Source organism: Scleropages formosus, chromosome 10 (genome assembly GCF_900964775.1).
Source record: "Scleropages formosus chromosome 10, fSclFor1.1, whole genome shotgun sequence".
In the NCBI taxonomy this organism is placed as follows: Eukaryota; Metazoa; Chordata; class Actinopteri; order Osteoglossiformes; family Osteoglossidae; genus Scleropages; species Scleropages formosus.
In genome coordinates this window covers 4,418,097-4,436,274 of record NC_041815.1, presented here as the reverse complement: position 1 = coordinate 4,436,274, position 18,178 = coordinate 4,418,097, and the positions used below count along the sequence as shown (strand labels likewise).

At 44.1% G+C, this 18,178-nt stretch overlaps 2 protein-coding genes across 2 annotated transcripts in view; one reads left to right on the top strand and one right to left on the bottom strand.

Moving 5' to 3' along the window:
* Positions 1-18,178, bottom strand: part of LOC108941277 (neurobeachin-like) — a 227,076-nt gene that overhangs the window by 38,000 nt on the left and 170,898 nt on the right. The window contains exons 38-39 of the mRNA XM_029255523.1: positions 13,974-14,120; positions 5,587-5,723 (exon numbers count right to left, since the gene is read on the bottom strand). Coding sequence (XP_029111356.1) covers positions 5,587-5,723; positions 13,974-14,120 — 284 coding nt within the window. The remainder of the gene's footprint in view (positions 1-5,586; positions 5,724-13,973; positions 14,121-18,178) is intronic.
* LOC108941261 (putative nucleotidyltransferase MAB21L1) lies at positions 2,092-3,637 on the top strand. Its single transcript, XM_029255476.1, has one exon. The coding sequence runs from the start codon at positions 2,488-2,490 to the stop codon at positions 3,565-3,567; it is 1,080 nt and encodes a 359-aa protein (XP_029111309.1). The 5' UTR covers positions 2,092-2,487; the 3' UTR covers positions 3,568-3,637.

The following is an 18,178-nucleotide window of genomic DNA, read 5'->3' as shown; positions in this document are numbered from 1 at the left end:
GTGGACATTTTTAGTTCATCCAGTCTGCTGTAATTGTCCATTATTTAAATCTGTTCACAAATTTCAAACACTTGTTTTTTTAAAATGGTAAAATGTTACTGAATACAAGAGGCTGGCTGTTCTAGTTCAAATTAATAATGTGAGTGATACTCAAACACTGCCTGATATGTATTATAATATTTTATACATACATACATAAGATACAATATATGCATTTTTTTATTCTTAAAGATGACAAATTTACACTTTCTGATTAAAAACTTCCTCAATACTGGATCAATTTTGAATATTACTGCGATTTGGAATATGACTGTATGGCTTCATGTGAGAAATGTAGAATTTGAAGGCTCTCCGTGTGGCTATTATACAAATCCTGTTTCAGATCATCTTTTATATTCACATTTAACAGTTACAATAACTGAGCCAAATACGACAACAAAATATAGCAGCTTTTAAATAAAACGAGACGTGACCTTGCGTGTTCCCTAAGACACAAAAAATGAAGAATTTCGTTTTCTTTATTGTACCTTTGCGCTGAAATACACTGATTTTTTTGTTGAAGGAATGTAAACTGGCTTTTATTCGGCGAAATAAAATTAAAGAAAATGTTGCAGAAGAGAGATTCCGCAGTGAGGATCCGAAGGAAGACTTGTTGGACGAGTGTTTTGTAACAAATTTAAATAATAATAGTTAATACACACATTTAAGGCGAAGACCATAAAGGTAAAGGGACATTTCCGAACGAACGCGCTCCGCTTTACAGCTTTTCTCTCATTTAGCCAAATTAACACAAAATTCGTTACACCGGAATACAGAACGAGTGAGAGCTAAAAACTAAAAAGTGAAAAATGAACACCGCCGATTTGTGACGACAGGTTTTCCGTCATTGGATTAAACAGAAACCCGACATTTAAAACGATCAGTTAAAATTAAACAAAAAAAGGAAATGATAAACGGCAGCAACCGATTGGAAAATCAAAACCATCCATTAATACAATAAATAAAAGCAGTCCTTTTCGGAAACACCGTAAATGAATACAGCATTTGACGTGCAAAAAAAAAAAAAAATTAAAAAAAAATTAAAAAAAGAAACATTTAAGCACCTCCTCTGTAAAATTACATTTTAAAAAACGTGTATTATTCCACATGAGCGGTAACAAGCGAATAAACGAGTTAAAGCTAAATGGCACAGATTAACAGTAAATGCGATTATTATTATTATTATTTTTATTATTATTATTACACCAATATTTACAACTCCTGTACTAGCACTTAAGGAGAAATCCAAATGTGTAAATAACGTACACCCGGGTTACACAAAATCCCAAACAAAAATTTAAAAAAAAAAAAAAAAAAAAAAAACCTCTCACAAATTTACGACGTAAACAATGGTTTTTAAAATTTAAAAAAAAAAAAAAAAAAAAAAAAAAAAAGAGTGAAAGGGGCACCGAAAAGCGCATCTGGGCACAAAGCCGCCGTTACGAGCAGAGACACCAGTGGAGTGAGCAGTGACAGTGAGCGCCGCACTATTTCCTCCCCTGTTTGTGCTCTCCCCGCACACGCCACTTACTCCAAATCACTGTTTTTTACTCCACTTTAACAGCCACACACATACTAGCGGTACTCGACACATTTCAATAAATAAACATAACCGTTACACACAACAAGTGCAGTTTAAAAGGCGAGAGGGAGGAGGAGGAGGAGGAGGAGGAGCGCGAGTGAACACTGACACTGCTCTACCTGCGCGCGGTGTCAGTGTTCACTACGTGTCCCGTAAATGAGAGGCCGGATTTAGTGTCGTCCCAGTCGGTCCCCGTCCAGCGGCTCCGCGGTGGCCCTGCCTCCGTCTACCTGTACGTGTGGCGGTGCTGCGTATAAAAGGTGGGCGGGCGGGTAGCATCGCCGTGTACTCCGCCGAGTGTGCAGTGTGAGGAGTGTGTGGAGTGGAGTGGAGTGGGATGGGGCGGTGACGACTCCCGTGGCCATTGGACCTCCCCGTGTCCGACCCTCCCTCCCTTCATCACTTCCACGCCGGTGCGTCCGAGAGCACTTAAACACTGCAACACCGGCAGTCCTCCTCCTCCTCACACACACAAACAGAAGGCGAGAGGAAAACCGCACAGGCGCCGAGGAGGCTCGTTTTCGCAACTGACAGCGGAGCGAGGGTCCGATCCCGAGGCGCGCCGCCGCGCACTGCCGTCGCTCGTAAATCGAGATCGAGGGACTTATTTGCGAGGGGAGCGAGTCGAACCCGATGACCGCCGCCGAGAAGATCGACGAGGCGAGGGCGTGCTAGTCTGAGCACAGACGACGAGAACGACGAGGACGAGGACGACGAGCTCGCTTCACCGAAGCACACGTACACGTTCCGTTTTCACTCTAAGCAGCCCACATTCTTCTCTAAAATTGGCTCCGGTACAAACAGCCGCGTTGGATCCGTCGGCGTACTGCGAGACTCCGGTGTACAACCCGGATCTCTGCCCGAACATGATCGCGGCTCAGGCCAAGCTGGTGTACCACCTCAACAAATACTACAACGAGAAATGCCAGTCGAGGAAGGCGGCCATCTCCAAGACGATCCGCGAGGTGTGCAAGGTGGTGTCCGACGTGCTCAAGGAGGTGGAGGTGCAGGAGCCGCGCTTCATCAGCTCCCTCAACGAGATGGACAACCGCTTCGAGGGTCTCGAGGTCATCTCGCCCACCGAGTTCGAGGTGGTGCTCTACCTCAACCAGATGGGGGTCTTCAACTTCGTGGACGACGGCTCGCTGCCCGGCTGCGCCGTGCTCAAGCTCAGCGACGGCCGCAAGAGGAGCATGTCCCTCTGGGTGGAGTTCATCACGGCCTCCGGCTACCTGTCGGCGCGCAAGATCCGCTCCCGCTTCCAGACGCTGGTGGCGCAGGCGGTGGATAAGTGCAGCTACCGGGACGTGGTGAAGATGGTGGCGGACACGAGCGAGGTGAAGCTGCGCATCAGGGACCGCTACGTGGTGCAGATCACGCCCGCCTTCAAGTGCACGGGCATCTGGCCGCGCAGCGCGGCGCACTGGCCCCTGCCGCACATCCCGTGGCCGGGGCCCAACCGCGTGGCCGAGGTCAAGGCCGAGGGCTTCAACCTGCTCTCCAAGGAGTGCTACTCGCTCAACGGCAAGCAGAGCTCGGCCGAGAGCGACGCCTGGGTGCTGCAGTTCGCCGAGGCCGAGAACCGCCTGCTGCTGGGCGGCTGCAGGAAGAAGTGCCTGTCGGTGCTGAAGACGCTGCGCGACCGACACCTGGAGCTGCCCGGACAGCCGCTCAACAACTACCACATGAAGACGCTCGTGTCGTACGAGTGCGAGAAGCACCCGCGCGAGTCGGACTGGGACGAGAACTGCCTGGGCGACCGGCTCAACGGCATCCTGCTGCAGCTCATCTCGTGTCTGCAGTGCCGTCGGTGCCCGCACTACTTCCTGCCCAACCTGGACCTGTTCCAGGGCAAGCCGCACTCGGCGCTCGAGAACGCGGCCAAACAGACGTGGAGACTGGCGCGGGAGATCCTCACAAACCCCAAGAGCCTGGAGAAGCTCTGAGGTTCCGCGCGCGCGCGCGCGTCTCCGTCTGTCTGTGTCTCTGTGTGTGTGTGCGCGCGCGCGCTGAGAGGGGAAGAGGGCTCGCGCGCGCGCGCGCGCGCGGTGTCTGTGCGGCGGGCCCGCGCGCAGGAGCGGGATCCGAAGGCAGGACTACGCGAGAAGGAGGCGAGCGCTGCTCTTTATTTTTCATACCCGTTTTCGTGACCTGTGAAACACACGTCCGAGGATGTGCCCCGGGATTATAGCATTTTTTTTTTTTTTGCCAAAAACAAAACAAAGAAACAAGAAAGGAAAAGGAAAGAAAAAAAAAAAAGGCTGATTCAGAACAACAGCAGAAAAGCCAAGATGTGTCACTCGGGAGCGCGCATTGGAGCGCGCCGTGGCTCACAATAACGGGAGGGTAACTAAATATTATTTATAATTGACACCGATTTGATAATTACAGTTAAATATACCTGTCAGAATATAATTGTACATTTTTATACTGTATAAAACTACATGAATAGATTGTGGTTCCAGTGGTCTGAGATTGTGAATGTTGTTTTGTGACGCGTAAAAATAAGTTCATCTTTTTATGGACATCGGGGCTTTTTCCTGGTAGAGAAGAAATCAAGGTAGAAAAAACACCGATATTTTACTTTTTTACTCCGTCGTCAAAGGAACACGAGTCATCGTAAAAGTTTACATTTTTGTTCAGTTTTAAAACATTCCATAAATATATACTTGAATTTTAATTTAAAACTATATTTCAGCGTTTTGTTCTGATTTTGCTTATTGGCAATGCCTGGAAAATATATATAAAATATTATCTGAGAAAAAAATGCACTTGGATATGAAAACACTGGATATAACATTTTGTGACTTGATTTTTTTCTTTTCATTTCTGTTCTGAATTTATTTAAAATTCTAATAAAAAAAAATCAAGTACTATCTGTTGTTCGCACCGTTTTTGCGACTCAGTTTTAAATCAGAAACATAGAAATATTTTTTTTTCGTCTAATCAGAGTTTCAAAACAAACAGCAAGCAAACGCAGCACTTAACATGCTGGATTACACGAAGACTTGCAGTGTCAGAAAATCACTTCAAATATTGAAAAACTGCAAACTATAAGAAAAATTAATTTAAAAAAGTCAACCCAAATTGCATTGCATAAAAACCAGATGCTGGTAAATATTACGCATCATGTCAAACACCAGTAAAATTACAGGCAGATTAATAATTGCATGTTTGAATAATACTGTTCTTATGCACTGAGCTGTTTATTTTGTTTTGCATAAAACTCCGTGACGCAAAATGTTTATTAAAATAAAACTTGCCTAAAAACCGACACGGAGCCTACACCTGCGGGCAACTGTATAATTTTAAAAAAAAATGCATTAAAATGAAGTCGCAGCCGAATATCTTTTACACAACAAAATATAAATAACAATGTTTGTCTCTAATTCCACGACCTTATTTTCATTGTCTGGCTTAACAAATCTCAGGCATTTTTATACAGCCTATTTATAGCCTTAGACGGTAGAATATATGGACAGAAATAAAAACGGAAGCCTATTTTTAAATAAAAAAAAGAGAAAAAAGAAAAAAAAAAAAAAAAAAAAAAAAAAACCCTAAGGAGAATCATTGCGAATGAGAGGTGTTTGCACATTTATTTCTGCTGTGATGAAGACGTTAGAAAACCACTGCGCATTAAACTGACCGTTTTAACAACAGTCCCTGAGTATTTTTTGAAGTATTTTTAAAGTTCTCTCTCCTGTTTTTTTTTTTTTGTTTTTTTTTTTTTTAAACAGAAACCGTGTCACCTACCAACTAGGTCATCGGCACAGTTCAACATAACAACAACAATAATAATAATAATAAATATAACAATGATAATATTATTAATAATAATAATAATAATAATAATAATGATGATGATGATGATGATAAATAAAGGGAGAAGAAGGGACAGCTGTGACGAGAATGGAAGGGGCTGTACATTAACGGTAAACAGGCTTTCGGAGACGCGTGGGACGCACCTTGGGTTCGAGCTTCTTGAAAGCAGGGTCGTTCTCGTCCACCTCGAAGTAGATCTCCGTGGTGGTGATGGAAAGGGTCCCGCGCGCCACCACCATGGGGGCCACGAGCTGCGCGGGGCTGCTCAACAGCACGGGGCCTGCGGGGGGGGGGGGGGCGACACGCACAACTGTCACGCACCGACACACGCACCAATTCCGCTCACACTATACGCCCTCGCTTCGTCTGCACACTTTCCCCCCCCCCCAACTACTGGTTTGTGTTAATAATTGCAGATTAAATTATGTTCACCTGTTTGAAACGTTGTGAAATGACACAACCGTTGTTTTTTTTTTTTTTTTTGTAAAGCAAAAATGAGAACTTCTTTCATTGTTACAAATCCTCGTACGCTGAGATGTAATGAAAGACAACACTGCGAAAAGAAATGAAAGAATTACTGAAACAAAACTACGCTACTACTAGTAGTACTACTGTTACGAATAAAACAACATCAATAATAATTATTATTATTCTTATTTTTTAATTATTATTTTTAATCTTATTAATGATAATTTTATTATGTTTATTTTATTAAAGAAAAAATTCTTATTCGTAACAGTAGTATTACTAGTAGTAGTAGTGGTTTTTAGTAGTAGTTAGTAATTATTATTATAAGTCGGATCGAAAGTGCATGCTGACTATTGTGAGGTTAAAGAAGAACTTGGTTCAGAAGTGATGCCACATGGCCGTAGTGCTCTTTACGGAGCCAGAGGTGGAAGGAATTTATGAGGACTTTTACAAGGGGAAAAAAAAAAAAAAGCGCAGAAGGACTATGCTGTCACCTTACCTGTCTTTCTCTCGACATAACGTCGATTATTTTAAAATGAGATTCTCCCTCAAAGCGTTAAGGGGACGCGGGCCAGCACAATTAACTCGTGCGGAAGCGACTGAAGGGAAAACGACGTTTGTTCCACGTTTTTACGGCGCGCTCCCGCCAGAAAAGGACGAACGAGGTGCTGAGACTCTGCGATGAGACTGAGCCACTGCTTTTAGGCCTCGAAGGAAACGATCCTTTTTTTGGGCCTGCGATCACCGCTGACCCCCTCGATCTCAGCAACCGCTCCTCTCCATCCCTCCCTCCATCGTCCCATCATCTGACGGGCACGCGCGGGGCCCGCGTACGCGCCACGCCACGGCGCTCTGCTGCAGTCTGCACGCTGGGATATTTATTTATTGATCTCCTGAACTCCGAGGAGCCACTTTAATGTCTCATCAATCTTAATCTGCGCTGCTCAGCCAATTATGGCCGATACTGTTGCAGGATTACAAGTGGGTTTTGGTTTCAATTCCCAGCGCGCTCCTTCACGGTGCTCGGAGGGGTTCGCGGGATCGCAGCCCGAGCGCAGCCCGAGCCTCCAGCCTCCAGCTCCGCTACACGGACTGCGTTTGCCAAACATCAGCCCGAACACACACAGCACACCGTTCGCGCGTCACTCCGATATTCCCTCTTCCCTCGTGCACGCGATGCGCTCGCACGAATTGTGGAATTAGAGGAGCTGCAGCGCTTTACATTTTTGCCGCACGTTTCGCACAACGAAGCACCGGCCGCTGCAGGCCCGCCTTCGTCATACTAGTAATAGAAAACATTTACATTCATTTACGCGCGTTCATTAGCAGACGCTTTTCTCCAAAGCGACGCGCATCTCATAGAAAAAAATGCAATGTGTTCATGACATTAGGAGAAAGAGATGCAGACGTGTGATTCTTAAGTAGTTTGTTTCCACCATATATGAACCAATGTTCATCACACGAGTGGCTGCATAAACTTTATCAGAATATCAACAATTCCTGATCACCTTCCTGGTTTTTTTTTTTCCCCCCAGATACACAATCATTTACAGGAGTAGCTGCGTAAAGGATCGATTCAGACACGCTCTTAAAGTATATAGTGCATGAATATTTATACTTTGCATGAACTTAAGAGACGACGGGCGAAGCGGGTCTGGAAGAGGTCAGTTTTCAGACCCTTTTTTTAAATGTGGACAGGGATTCAGCAGTTCTGAGTGCGAGGGGGGGGGGAGGTCGTTCCACCACAACGGAGCCAGAACCGACAACCTTCGCGCTTCTCACTCAAACATTTTCTCAGCGCATAACCTAAACAATGAAAAACGGCGAAAATGAATCGCACAGTTATATGAAGTGGGGAAAATGGTAAATTACTCGTTATAATCGTTTTTCCAATAATAATAAAAATAATAATAATAATAAATAGACAGCACACGCACTACGCGTTAACTCCTTCCCCACGCATTGCTGTTACTGTTCGTGCGCACACTGTACTTCATTTGTACTACCATCTGTACCACAGTGCGCACACACGAGCGTTTCCTCTTCCTCCGAAGCGCACCCTGCGATCGCCCCGTCTTTAATAGGATTTTGAGAATAAGGCCATCGCTCCTAATGATATGTTATCTTTCACATGTCGGCTGGAAACCTGCAATTACAAGTAGAACGCGGTGTTTGAGAGGTACAGGAGCGCTTGTGCAGTAGCCCGAAGGGCCACTTGTAAAGAACGAGACAATACACCGTTAATCCACTCCATCCAGAGGCACGGAGAGGGGGGATTAGGAGTAATCCCTTCTGGGACACTCTTTCCATAATTAGGATATAGCATTAAAATGTTTACACAAAGAATAATGGGCTACTGCAGGGTTCCCATATGCCACCAGAGTGTAATCTGAAAAAGAAGAAAAAAAAGAAAAAAAAAAAGAAATTGTCCATTTATGTGCATGTACTAAAGCTGGTCACATTATCTCTATTTATACATTTATCTGTATAATGACTTTATCCATGTCACAGACATTTATTACAGAACGAGATTTTAAAAAGCTACGAGAGTTCCCACATCCACAAAGCTTAAAAGGAAATAATAATTAGAAAAAAAAAAAAAAAAAACTTGATTTTGCACACACAGGGAAGCTATGAAAAAAGCTACTGAATGTAAAGAGAAAAGCTGTTCCGAATTATTTTCCGACCCCTCATTTCGCCGTACGGCCGCTCTCTTAGGTTAATGTCAGAAGAGGGAAGCTATGGCTCACATTTGAAACATGCTACATGGATAAATAAATGGCAAAAATTAACTAAGTGCAGCGCTGCGGTCCAGTGTCCCGATGGCGATGGCTGTAGAAATGCTGTCGGTTAGGTCAGTTTCAAAATAGGATCAAGTCATAGCACATGGAATCATGTGGGTTTTACACAACGCCCAAGACTCCTGCAACACCACAACCACTGATAGAAGTGCATGGTACAGCACAACAGATACTGTGCAAAATACTCTATTCCGCCTGCAAGCTGCACATACAACACTTAGATTTTTCCCTACACATGGGCACCAAAAGCCTGCTGATGTGAAACAGACACACGGCACACACAACATTCCTTTTTATTCTAATTACAGGGAAATTCCTAATATTCCCACTATATCTTTAGCGATGAATCAAAGGTTAACCTCAAACATCTGACAGACATGTTTCTTCACTGCAACGAAAACTCCCAAGTGCGCCCCAAGACCGGAGTGTAGGTAAAACAGGTGTTTTTGCGAAGTTCCACGAGGAGTGCGCCGGCCCTGTGCGGGAGGAGCGGGCTCCCTTCGCCTCCCACCCTGTGATGTCACCACTGCACTGCAACAAACAAACAGAGGCATTCTGGGAAACTGCATCATTACAAACAAAAGTGCTCCTATTCTGTCCTTTCCCAGAGCGAAAGAGCACTGTCGCGTGATCAGATTTCATCATCCTACAGACTGTATGCACGCCTTCATCAGAGAAGAAAAATATAGAAATTTTAAGCTGCTTAAACACTAAAGGTAAATAGTTTGTTCACCTTACAATTTACAGTCCCCTAAAGGGACAATCATAAAAGAGGAACATCTTATGGGTAATAGTGCCAAATTCTACACATACTACTAACAATATTCTCTGTATGTTACTACTACTAGTAATAATAATGATCACCATCATTATTTTAATGACAAATTTGTTTAATGTAAATGAATTGAACAAAGCTGCACCTTCAACACTGCTGTGACAGTCATGCCGCCCGCCCTACATAGGACATCATCGTGCGCAGCCAGCGTAACAGAGAATAGCTTATTTTACCATGCATTCACCGGCATCCGCATGGCTCTGCTAAACACAGACGGGTTTCGAAAAGATAGCACAACTTTTAATCAGAACCAGATCGAAGAGTTCGACTAAGCCAAGCTGAAAAAAAGGAGAAAAAAAAAAAAAAAAAAAAAAATGTGGAAGTAATTTCTCAGGTCGTAAAGGCATTTTAAATGCACCGAATACATTAGATGCACCATTTTATAACGTTCCCCTTTTACTTTTTGTAGTGTACAAATTAGGTCCCTTTTCAAACAAAAAAAAAAAAAACTGCAGCTGAAACTAAATGAAATGTATTCGCTCACACAATCACTGCACTCAGATCCATCCAGTGCATGTGAAGAACATCACCAATAAACAAAGCCAGGAAAAACGTGGTTTCTGGCATGAGAATGATGCCACCCTATTAGCGTCAAACAAACCTACGTCGTACTACTCGTATTTGCCGAATCTAAAAAAAAAAAAAAGAGACGAGAACAAGAGTTCTTACAAAACCTTTGCTGAGTGAACAAGTTTAATTTAAGGTAGCGGGACCTAAATGCTGCGCTACAGGAGGTACCCATGTCCTCTCGGTAAGGCGGAGGACACCAGCGCTGTTTGCGACAGGGCTCCGCTGGGGACTCCGAAGAAGGCCCGGCCTACGCTTGGCTCCCGATCACCATGTTTCACATGAGCCAAAGACACAAAATAAGCCAGAACAGTTTGTCTGAGGATGGGGGGGGAGGCAGCACAGGCTTCGCAGACCACCTTCACAGAGCTGTCAAACCAGCCATCGGACCTCCTTTGAACACACCCCTCACTCGCTCGGCCCGACACGGGTATTGCGTGACGTGCTCCGCGGAGTCCTGGCGCGGCGCGCCGCGATCGCAAGCGGGGCCCAGCCGTGGATCTCGGATATTGTTCGCCTACAGATGACCCCACAGACAGTCCTATGAAAACAACCGTGGATTTTTTTTTTTTTTTTTTAAAGACATCTTGGTACATCTCAAGCACCATTTATCACCCTTTTGTTCCTCCTCTCCAGTTTTACACATACTGTATACTGCAAAAGAGTGTTTTACCACATTTTCTCTGACTAGTTTAACAGGCCTTCTCAGGTCAGGTCTCGTAAATCTGCTTTAAAACCATCGGCTATTTGGGCGTTTAGTGAGGAAAAGAGGAGAGTCTCTTACAGGGACAGCAGTGCTTTTGTTTACCCTGGAACACAAGTCCCCTAGTGGAGGTAAACTGAACAGCACCCTAGTACTTGGAACTACGGTATTACTATGTTTGCTTATTCGATGTCTTACTTATGTTATATGTCTGGGATAATAATAATAATAATAATAATAATAATAATAATAATAATAATAATAATAATAACGCGCTCAGTTTTCCCAGCTGCAATACAGGATGGATCTTTGCTCCAATAAAGCTGCAAGAAGCAGGCAGGAAGACAAACACTGGAATCAAATGCTATGTCACCATTAAGCGCAAACTGGAGAGGGATCAACGAGTTTTTTTTTTTTTTTTTTCCAACCTTCAACTCAGACATCGAGGCCGTAGAGGTGAATCCACACGGCGTTCGAAATTCAGTGGGTTAACATGCCTTTACCCGCCCGGGATCGTGTGCTTCGTTTTTAACCGCACCATTTGTCCCAAAGCTGGTACCCTCGGTGAACTAATGTCAGATTTTGACCTAAGACGTGCTTTGAAACGGACATTACCGCAGCTTGCCGCAGCAGTTCCACACAGCCCCGAATACAAAACCGGAAAACAAACACCTACTTCGCCGACGGCAAATTTTTGTCAGGATGCAAACATTTGGCCAGTTTTTCATCATGACTGTGGAAACGCTGCAACCAGATATTACTCCACTCCATTTGCTGCTATATAATCCTTGTGATTGGACCACGGTAAACATTTCAAGAATTTACGACTGCTGCCAGAATCCACTGTTGCACTCTGGTAAGAACCTTACAGCAGGCAGAAAAGCCACAAAGGGTGCTACTTACATGAAGCACAAATGGACTAGGGATACTGGGGAGAGGTTTAACTGGTGGTGTCTGAAAGTAAACTCTTGTTTTGTGATCTGTATAGGTATCATGAAGAAAGTAAGGAGAAAAGAAAGTCTTTTCTTTGTCTTTTGGCTTAATAGCTTGGCACACGAAGGGTTTGCTGTAAAACTCAGAAGGGGTCTAAAAAAAAAAATCTTTTGCTGGTACATAAGCCTGATCACAGACTTCTCTGCTTTAGACAAAACAGCACTGCCACACTAATGTAAAAGTCAGAGCATAACAAAAATAAATACAATACAGATTAAGTCATGGTGCATTCATGATTGCAATAAAATACACACACACACACACACACACACACACACACACACACACACACACACACACACACACACATTTTCAGAACCGCTTGTCCCATACGGGGTCACGGGGAACCGGAGCCTACCCGGGAACACAGGGGCGTAAGGCCAGAGGGGGAGGGAACACACCCAGGACGGGACGCCAGTCCGTCGCAAGGCACCCCAAGCGGGACTCGAACCCCAGACCCACCGGACAGCAGGACTGTGGTCCAACCCACTGCGCCACCGCACCCCCTCTGCAATAAAATAATAATATAAAAATGAATAAATAAATGTTAAGTTGCCAGAGCTGCTATATGCCTTGTACTGTATTCCAGAAGGTATAGGAGCCCAAGCGCATGGACTCTCTATGTTGTTTGTCCTATATTTTCTGAGCTCCTCAGCATGCTGTCAAAACCCAGGACCAGATGGAAAAAGCAGCTTTCCAATTTGGAACAACCTTTCTGCAGCGTGAACTTCAATATTTTAAACAGACACATCCTTAAACCACATTAGTGAAAAATGACCATGGCAGCATGGTTGTACCCGTTGACTAAAATACTGGATTTGCAACTATAAGCGCACAGGACAGTCTTAACACGTTCTTCAAACAACATTTAATGTTACAAAAGAATATAGTATAAAGGCATGTCTAGCATGCAAATAAATAAATGAGAGGAGGAATGACAGAATTGCTTGTTTTAGCGATACCAAACTTTGACGTGACTGTAACAACTAAAAGCAGTCGGGACGGATAGTCCAAAACGCTGCACAGTGTGTTAATGGCAACATTTCCAATTTCACACACAATAAACCATGAGGAATAGCGAGACTAGAGGTTAACGCCGTCTCATTTACTTCATAGATTATCTGGATTTAAACTGATTAATTGGACAGAACCGCTTGCCATTAGCGCGAACAGTTAATCAAAGGGACTGTAGGAGTCCAGGCCGGCGCTCGCCTGTTCATCATTCGGTTTAACGCAAGCAACCCGATCCACATTTGACTCCTGCGGCAACGGTGGTGTGCATTTAAACTGCCGGCCTCTCGCGCTGACTGTTGCGGGACTGCAAATGACATAAGAGAGAAAACACAGAAGAGCAGGAGGCAGCCACGCCGGTCAGGGAGGAAGACCGCGGCAACAGCCGACTCAACCAAGGAAGACGAACGTCTCCGAGTTCGGCCTTACGCTCGGACCGCACGCTCCAGGGCCACGCCTGCCTACCGTGGAGAGCCGACAAGGTTGTAGGTATGAGAAAGTGGAACACGAAGGAAAACAAACTTTTTTTTTTTTTTTAAAATAGATTCATTTAAGCGCACACTTTTGTGTTTAATTAGGGGAAGAAGTAAATCTGTGCTAATCTTCTTTAGGACTTACGCTCAGTACCCTTTAACAGACGAACAAGTTCTGTCATCACGTATCGAAAAAGACACTTCTCTGGCCAGTTCCGGGACTTACTACAAGCCCCTCGCTGGACTTCAAAAGGCAGATTTAACATGTGAGTGATGCATTGAAACATAATACGACATTAAGGAGATAAATAAAGCGAGACAGATAGGCTATTCTAATTTAGCTTAGGAGTCTGCAGCTGGATGTTGGTCATCGCATTTCTTTGGAGCGTAATGAGCGGGAGGACCAGAGTTTAAGCATCATTTCTTTGAGATCCCTGGGCGGTGATGGCAAAGAATGTTCTTCCCAACCTCAGCAAGCTCAGCTCACTAGACCATCTGGTCGAGCTTTGATGCTTCTGGTTCTCTCACAGTATTTTAGAAATATTTTTGAAAGAGAGACTGCTGGGCTATGGGATTTATCAGGGACTGTAGTCGAGAAGAGACAGGTATTTGCACAGATGTCATTAGGTGCGTCTGCGGCAATGATCAGACGTGCCTCTGGCTGCTTGCGTTACATTACCAGTAAGGTTGTCGATCTCCTTCTCCTGCAGCAGACTGACGGTGTCGTCATCACCCTCCAGCATCAGCTCCGTCTCAGGGCTCTGGTTGACCACAGCCTGGCTGCGGAACGTCTTCTTGGACTTGACCGCTTTGTCTTCCTCCGTGCCTGTCCGGAATGAGACAAGGCACCGTTAGCAACTACGGTGCAAGTCTTGGAGTTTTAGGGTTATGTTCATAAGTCGGGTAAACAGGCGCGAACAAAACACGTCGTTCGTCAAAGGTCTGCTGCGAAGGGTAGAGTTACATAAGGATGAAGACAAATGCTCACTAAGAGCCTTCTTTATCACCTCTTCCTGTATACGAAAGCAGAAATACTTTTACAGCACACATATTAGAAGACCGTAGTATCACCAGTCGCTTTATTCTATTTTTTTTTTTTTAAAAAAATAATTTTCTGACATCCATTGCAGCGAAGGGCTAAATGTATATGATTTGTGTACGGCAGTTCACCCCGGGAGAATGATTTCAGAAAGAATGAGATTGAACAGACAGTGCAATTAGGAGTCTGCACACTCTGCCAAAGCCCATTACGGCCACCGTGAGCGGCGTTCTCACCGGCTTTGCTCACGCTTGGTTCACACGGAGGGAAGCTCAAAAGACAATCATCAACTTTAATTACGCAAACTCACGTGCGCTACTGCCTAACGGGGGGCGGGCGGGCACGAGGCATCTTCATGCATGACTCCTTTTTGAGGTCGCACTTGCAAAGTGCAAGGATAGAACACATGAGGAAAACGAAGCACACGCACATATGAAATGGGAGGGGTGGGAGTATCTGACAGGTTCCTCAACAGAGCTCTTGTTACGTCTCATACGCTCCTGACGAGAATGTTCTTGTCTCCAAGAGGTCATGTTTGACTGCTGTCGACTCCACTACCTTAAGAAAGGAAAAACATGCTTCCTGTTCCGTTGCGTTGCCTTTCTCCGGCGCTTTCATCAGACATCAGAGGAAGCTGGGACCATTTCGGAATGGAATTCACCGCAACATTACGAGAAACAGCTATCCGGTGGCTGCGAATCAAATGCAAAACAGTGACATTCTACACTCTGGATGAGGTTACAGCAAATATGGGAAAGTAGAGCAGGAGGATTTCAGTTCTGATTGGCCACATTTAGAGTGTAACAGGGCCAAGCAAAATAAACCATGCTGATTTCGATAAACAAACGACGAACGCCGTAAAGGCGTACTAAATTTGGCGACCACGAAGAACATTTAATTTCCGAGTCCAACAAATTTTAAAAATTAAATATGTAACAAACAATTACGTTCAATGACGATTACCAAGACCTGAATACTTTCGAAATAAATCAAGCTTTTTGATTGAAAAATAAATCTCAGTTTTCCAACATATAGACAAGAGTTGCTAAGAGGACCACATCCTTAGGGACTGTTCCCTTCAAAACACAGCAAGCTCATCAAATAAAGACTGGTTTTAATGTTGACCAATGCTCGTTCGCATAATTTTTCGACGATGGAGCAATTTATCCCACACCTCAATCGGTACATTTACCAAGCTGCCTTGTGTGGTCAAGAGCCGTCGCTCAACGTCACACCCAGTCTCTTAGCACAGAGGCTCACGTAAGCAAACTTACTTAGCGTGTTATAGAACAGTCACAGTTGTGCATGTGATTCTGTTCGCAACAAAACATAAAAGAACATTCTATTTTATATTACTACTTACTTTTTTTTTTTAAACTACTTTTTTAATATACAGAATGCACCACTGATTTTAGGATCTGCCAGGATCAAGCAAATCTGTGCCTGTTTTCTATAATAATGTCACTTATATGTAGCACAGTAGTGGCACTAAGTTTAGACAACCTTAGAGTTTACTCTGGTCATACAGGTGAAACCAAGGCAGAGACATTACTGAATCAAAGCCCAGAGAATCTACAGCCGGGAGACGACCAAAATACAGTATGTGTGATCAGATTTAATATTTATTTTTATCAATTTTGTAATGAAGTAAAGACCGGATTACCACCGAGAAACAATTAAATTCACTATCTGAGAACTGAAACTAGGGTCGCAACCGAATGTTTTTCCAGGAACTGGTAATAGAAATTTTCATTATAAAAAATAACCTTATATTCATGACAAATTTTTTCATCTCTCGTATTATCAGATTTAACTGAAAGTGATTTTAGTTAGAGGTTTACATACTCTCTCAGATTCACGAACAGCAGTCGAGGTACTGAGGGGCTGAGGCTTCAACCTGAAAGGTGTCTCTGAGCGGAGCAGAGGCGCACACTTCTTTCAGGAGAGTCCACTATCACAAACACACCTCTGTGTACATCATAACATCAAGCTTTGTATACTATGCGGAAAATTCACAAGAAAAGGAGGCAAGCTTTCTCCACCGCATCTTGATTTCTACTGCAAGACAGCAACTGATCTGCAGGCTGTGCAAAAATATTATGAATTTATGAGTTGACCCATGAACTCATACACAGTTGACACATGAACTCATAAAGTAGCTTGTGGTTTAAACAAACTGCTGAACTATATTAATCGGTGGAGAGCGAAGAAACACACTGCTGCAAACAAGTGAAAATATTTGTAGAGGGTTGGAACTTGAGCAGAATTTTACTGACCAGTCATACAAACTTGGATGGCTTTACATGCCTTATAGAATGGACTTCGTCCAAGACAAATTCTGTCATTATTGTAAAATATCCTAATATTGTGAATGGACACTGATTTACTGGGGACCAGCGAACCGAGGGCCTGGACAATGCCAATAAGTACTATGTATGTACAGTATACCATGTACGCTAAGAGCAGTAATACAAAGCACAATACAAAAAAAGCAAACCAGATGAGCAACAGACAACTAGAAATCTACCCTTGATGCAAGGTGAAAAAATAAAGGGCTCGCCTTTGAAGGTATATACTGTGCTCCATTTCACTCCAGCAGGAAGCTAATACTTGCGTCTGTGTTTCTGCCATCTGGCCAAGGATTAAGGACAATATCATTATAACTCTGACTCAACATGGCAGCGGAACTGAGGGGTCTGGACCACATCTGGAGTTATGAATAAAGAGGTAGTTCCCCAATCCTGCAGCGCGTCCATCTCCCAGACACAACTTCACACACACCTGGCTTCATCCTCTACATCTCTGGAAAGTTTCAAATTTTTGCTGATCTGGCAAAAAGCACAAGAACACAAAAACTGATTACCAGTAATTACTTCCTTAAACATCTAATATCAGAAAAAGAAATGGTCTGTAAAAGCATAGAAATTCTCCCACATTTGTGGTTCACTTGGCTTCACTTGGACAGCACAGCGAGTAGCGCCATAGTCTCACAGCACCTGGGTGATGCAAGAGAATGTGAGTTCGTTCCCCACTCAATCTGTGTGGAGTTTGCATGTTCTCCCCATGTCTGTGTGGGGTTCCCCTGGGTGCTCTGGTTTCCTCCCACAGTGCAAAGAGATGCTTTTCAGCTTCACCCATAGTGCGCGAGTGACAGAGTGTGTGTGTTCCACTGATGTATGCATGAGTGACCCAGTGTAAGCAGTGTATCTAGCAGTGTAAGTCACCTTGGTGAATAAGGTGTGTGGGCTCATAACACTAGAGTTTGTTGGAAGTCGCTTTGGATAAAAGCATCTGGTGAATAAATAAGTGTAAATGACAAGAGCATTCACACGTAAAAAGGTTCGGATGGGGTGTGGCCGCAGCTTTGCAAGCACATGCTCCATTCTGAGCTAGCAATAAAGACTTCTGCTCAGCAGAGAGGCTGACTATGGCAGGTCAGCAGAGAGCCGCTCACCTCAAATGAGACTGCAAGGACACAAGGAGGTAAAACAGCCCGTTAAAGACCTGGATCAATATTAACGTGACTTCTATTTCATGGTTGCCCAATTCCAATCAGCTGACGATATACGCTGGCCAAGGAGCTGCCTTGCCGTAACAGGAGAGGTTATTAAAGAGGGTGGCTGAGGGGGAATGTGCTTGTTATGTTGTCAGTGTTGCTAACAGTCAGAGGACCCGGGTCTATCGAGACCCCCCCCCCAACGCATACATACGCCAAACCGGCCACCACACGCACTACAAAGGTGCAGAATACACACACAAAATGCATTCGCAAATAACGTACGTAAATTCACAACCCACATATGCGAAGAGAAAGAGTAGGGGGAAAAATACCATCAAGACAAGCA

What these genes read in the sequence shown, in the direction of transcription:
- LOC108941261 (XM_029255476.1), top strand. Translation starts at nt 2,488, where the DNA reads ATGATCGCGGCTCAGGCCAAGCTGGTGTACCACCTCAACAAATACTAC.